The following is a 5000-nucleotide window of genomic DNA, read 5'->3' on the forward strand; positions in this document are numbered from 1 at the left end:
GGTACGAGGGAAGTAGCCAGCACTCAGCACAATGTTGAACAGTTTAACCATTGCAGCTTGAATTTCTGGTGGGCTGTACTTCAACATCTCTGGGGGGATTCCATCCAGACCACTAGATTTTTTACACTTTATGGAAGTGATTTTCTCTGCAACTTCCTGTAATGTAATTGGTGTGTCCAGTGGGTTTTGGAAGTTTTTGATTTTCTCTTCCATTGCCTTTAGTTTTGATGTTATGTTTTCCTGCTCTTGGCTTAGTCCTTCTTTTGGGATGTCTTTGTAGAGGTCTCTGAAGTACTGGAGCCAGATGTTGCCATTTTGGATATGGGTATCAGTCTTTTTCTTGCTCTTTGTGTCCATGTGGCTCCATATTTCCCAGAAGGAGTTGTCTTGGAGGGCGTCTTGGAGTTGGCTAAGTTTGGTAGAGATGTAGCTCTGCTTCTTCCTCCTGAGGATGGTTTTGTACTGCTTTTGTATGGTGTCATAGGCTTCCCTCAGGTCTGGGTTGTTGGGGTCTCTGTGTTTATTGTTTGAGGCTGTTCTCAGGGTCTTTCGAACGGCTTTACACTCTTTGTCAAACCAACCATTGATCTGCTTTTCTTTTGGCCTCTTGTAGTTGACTTGTTTGAGGTCGGACAATTTGGCCATGGTGTGGAATATTTTGTTGAGGTCTTTTGCAGCTTGATTCACTCCTTCTGGGTTTGACTTGTACTTGTAGCTGTAGAAGTTGTGGAGCATCTCTTGTAATTCCGGTCTGTTGGGAGCCTCTTTATATTTTATTTCTGACGTCTTGGACCATTTATAGGATGGAGGTCGGTTGTAGAGGCTGCTCTGCTGTGGCTTTTGTGTGGATGGTTTCTCTGTAGATTTTATGTACAGGAGAAGTTGGCTGTGGTCTGACAGGTGCGTTTGTGGGGTGACTATGAAGGCGCTAATATTTGCCGGGTCCATATCTGTAATGGCGTAGTCTACTACACTCCTTCCTACATGGGAGTCTAGTGTATATCTTCCCAGTGAGTCTCCCTTTGTACGTCCATTAAGAATATGAAGACCTAAACTTTTACATAAGTTCAGGAGCTTTTTGCCACTTTTGTTGACTGTACTGTCATAGCTGTTTCTCTCTGAGTGTTCTGAGTCGTGACTGTCATTCTCTGCCCCAAATATGTAGATGTTTCCGTCTGTGGTCAGAAAGTCTTTTTCTCTCCCTGTTCTTGCATTGAGGTCTCCAAAGATGAGAACTTTGCCCAGGACCTGATAATGGGTGGCTTCTTCTTGTAAGATCTCAAAGCTGTCTGGATTGAAGTAGGGGGACTCTGGCGGTGGTATATAGGTGGTGCAGAGGTAGACATCGGACTGAGAGGTGAGGATGGAGCTGCTGATTCTGATCCATATGTGGCTGCCTCCTCTCTTCACTGGTGTGATGTACTGGTGGAGCTCTTCTTTATACCAGATCAATATTCCTCCTGAGCAGCGGCCCTGTTTGATGTTTTTATTTTTAAGGGCAGGGACAGAGATTTCTCTGTATCCGATTGGCACCAGAGATTCGTTTTCAGCTCTGGTCCATGTTTCCAGGAGGATCTGAATGTCTATATTCTTCAGTCTTTGAATAAAGTCGGGGTCATTTGTTTTACATCCAAAGGCCGAGGTGCTCAGGCCTTGGATGTTCCAGCTGCTGATTGTGAATGAGGTCATTTTTTTTTTTTTTTCTATATACCTCATGTGTATATACCTTGTAATGAGTGCGGCTGTGTAAGACACTCTGGATTTACGACTGGTTTATAGGTATGTTAGATCCAGTCACATTAGTTTCCTGCACAATGTGCTGAGCAGGGTTCTAATCTCTTCCATATCTCTGCCCTGCATGTCTCTGTGTGGGGTTGATGGTCCCCTCCATGGTGGTCTCCTCCTCTGATGGCCCGATGTTGGGTGAAGGGCTTTGTTTCTGGCCTCCTGTGATGAAATTGGGGTTTCCTGTCTTTTTATTGTTGGGGGTCTTTCCATGGGATTTTGGTTGTTGTTGAGTCCAGGCATGGGGTCTCTGTTTAGTATAATGTCCTTCAGCTCTTTGGCCAGTAGGCTGACCCCTTGTTTGTTTAGGTGCTTGTCGTCGTAGAGGTGTTGGTGTTTTATGGAGGGGTGTTGTGCCAGGATCACGTCGGGCACAGCCTTGATTCTTGTGGTCAGGTCCGTGTTGATGTTCTGGGTAGTTTGGCTGGATACATCATTTCTTGGGAGCAGAGATGATAGAATTATTTTGCTGTCTGGGAATTTTAGTTTTGCCGTCTTTGCTAGTTGGGTCAGTTGTCCTGCGATCTGCTGGTGTTGGGCTGGCAGATTGTTTGTTCCTGTGTGTATAAAAATATGATTTGGGCTTGTGAACCGTGGGTTATTGATGACTGCCATCACCTGCTCAATAGTTGCACAGTGGATTTTTTTGACCCTTTTTCCTGGAAATAGTCGCCATGTTTTCAGGTATTTCCCATTTGAGTCCATTATTAGGATGGTATCAAAACGTTGTGAGGTCACGGGTGGGGTACGTGGGTGAAGCTGGGGGTCTGTGCTGGAGATTTTGCTGGTGGCTAGTTCTCTTCTCTTTTCTGTTTCTCTGGTTTGTGGTTCACTTATGTTATTTTCAGGAGCATTCATATTGTTGGAGTTATTTGGTATCTCAGTGTCCTGGCCAGTGGAGGCCATTGTGTCTGTTCTGGTGTTAGTTACCATAGCTCCCTCCTGGCCAGTGGGGGCCATGTTGTCTTCACTCCTCTGTGTTTCTATGGCGTCCTCCTGTTTCAGGTGTCCCGGAGTCTTCAGCTCTGTTATCTCCTGTCTCAGTCGGGCATTTTCATGCTGCAGTTCACACATTTTGCTTCTTATTTCCTGCAGATGCATATTCACTGCTGCATATTCACACCTCAGTTTGCTTATCTCATTCATTACTTGGTCATTTGCATTTCTGTCACCAAGGTTTCTTTGAAGTTCTTCTTTAAATTGTACAAAGTCTCTTTCTAGTTGAGATAAACAGTCTCTGAGGGTCTCGGGTGAGGGGTGTGAAGTGTTGGGGGCTGCAGTTCTGTCTCTGGAGGTCTCTGTAGAGGTGATGGTGGCTGCTGGGGTTTGTTGTTCTTTGCAGTTTTGTGCCTGGAGTTTAATTTGAGAAAAGCTGTCTTCAAATTTCTGTAAGTTTTCCTCAGCCCCTTGTACCATGATTATGCCGTTATTGTACACGTTTATGGTCAGTGAGTTGGTCTCGTCTTCTTTTTGGTTTCTAATTCTGATCTGCTGGCCCTTATGATTGCCGTTCTTGGATATATACTTATATTGATTGCACAGAGCGGTGTGCCAGGCTAAGGGCTGGTCTGTGAAAAATAAATAATTGGTTTTCCTTTTATCTTCCTCTTTAGAGGTAAAATCAGGAAAGAGGGTCTCTGGCTCTTCTCTAATCTTTGCATGTTTAATGGCTTTTTGTGCATGAATGCTTTTCTGCCCTTCAGAGTATGTGATTTCCAGAGTGTGTGACCTCCTGGTGTCGGGTGTCTCCAGCTCTGCTCTCTGCCCAGTTACTTGTTCTACATTTATATTTTCCATTTTTATAATAATCCTTATTTATCAGAGATGTAATTACAGCACTGTCTGTAGGTTGTGGTATGGATGGAGGATGGTCCTACCTTTAGATGTGCAGATCTCTGGGTGTCAGATGTCAGTTTGGAGTCCTCCTGTTGTATGTGATCTGTCCTTCAACAGGTTTTTTCTTATGTCCTTTAAATCCTCTATTTCCTCTTTTTTCATAAAAATCTTTAGTCCAGCTCAGTCCAGCTCGCTTTCCTGTTCCACAGAGTCGAATTTTTCAAGGTTTTGTCTTACTGTTCGCTCATTACAAGGTATAAATGATGAAAAACTCAGGAGCTCATCTTCAATGCTGCTTACTCCTAGGAATGGTGGGCGGGGTAGATAAGATAAGAATTTGGGATTGGATTGTGGCCATCTCACTCCGTGCAGAGAGTTCCTGGTAGTGATCGCTTCTTCCAATGTAGAATACGTAACATAACAATGAGATTTAATCTTGTCTATCCAGAAATGATCTTCTACAATTGTGCCAGTACGGGAAAGCAATTCTTTAAGTTGCCCCAAAGTGAAAGGTCGGACCAGATTACATATATGTACAATACAGCTTGGCTTTCGTCGTGGAGGCGAGGGTTGCTGAGATGCAGTGCGCACTGGATCATCAATTGTTATAGAGACGCCCATCTTTTGTTGACTGATTGATCGCCTCAATAAGGTATCTCCCAGTGTCACTCTGACTTCGGCTGGTGCTGGGCTTTCTGGTAATGGCTTCTTTACTTCCTGCTCGATGGGAGGGGATGGCGCCACCTCCACTGGGACAGGTTCCGGTACAGTGCTAGGTGCGTCCTCCACCTGATTTGGATAAGTCACCTCATCCTCTTCTTGCCCGTTTTCTTGAACCTCCGCAGGCACAATCTGTGTGACTGTCCTGCATATTTTCAGCCCTTTGTCATGGGAGTTGTCATCTCCATTTCGTTCACTTTCATCTTCAGAAATGCGGGCATCCTCAGCATGCAGATCCACTACAGCTTCTTGCTTGATTTCTTTTATTTCAGGGATTAAACTCTTCAATGACTCTGTAGAGATACTAATTGACGGCTTTTTTTTGTGTGGTGGCAGTACTGGCGCCCCATCGTCTTCGCCGGGCTGGGTGTGCTCCCTCGCTGTCGCTGTTTGTAGTAGATGCTGGAGAAGGCTGGCTGGAACATTTTGTAGCAGATATGACCGAGATCTTCCGCTTAAATGTTCTTGGTGGCGTTGTACTCTCTTTCTTCTCATTGGGGTCACAGTGGTCCTCCTGGGGTTGGGATGGAGCCGGCTCCTGGACCTCACCCTCTGGTTGACTCTCTGCGGTGTCCATGACGGTGTCCTCTCTCTCTGGGGCACAGGCTTTGTTTTCTGATAACATTTCCCTGGAAGCCGGCTGGAAAGGAAAGGGGGAG

The 5000-nt window shown here is 45.2% G+C and overlaps 1 protein-coding gene across 1 annotated transcript in view; it reads right to left on the minus strand.

The window, feature by feature from the left end:
- Window positions 1–3216: 3216 nt before the first annotated feature.
- LOC142274697 (apoptotic chromatin condensation inducer in the nucleus-like) overlaps window positions 3217–5000 on the minus strand; it is a 1987-nt gene continuing 203 nt past the window's right edge. Inside the window, 2 exon segments of the mRNA XM_075332568.1 lie at window positions 3217–4662; window positions 4664–5000. The exon segment at window positions 4664–5000 is cut by the window's right edge and continues 203 nt beyond it. Coding sequence (XP_075188683.1) covers window positions 3802–4662; window positions 4664–4966 — 1164 coding nt within the window. The 5' untranslated portion in view covers window positions 4967–5000 and the 3' untranslated portion in view covers window positions 3217–3801.

The sequence above is a fragment of the Anomaloglossus baeobatrachus genome, unplaced genomic scaffold (assembly GCF_048569485.1).
Source record: "Anomaloglossus baeobatrachus isolate aAnoBae1 unplaced genomic scaffold, aAnoBae1.hap1 Scaffold_3777, whole genome shotgun sequence".
NCBI classification, from domain to species: domain Eukaryota; kingdom Metazoa; phylum Chordata; class Amphibia; order Anura; family Aromobatidae; genus Anomaloglossus; species Anomaloglossus baeobatrachus.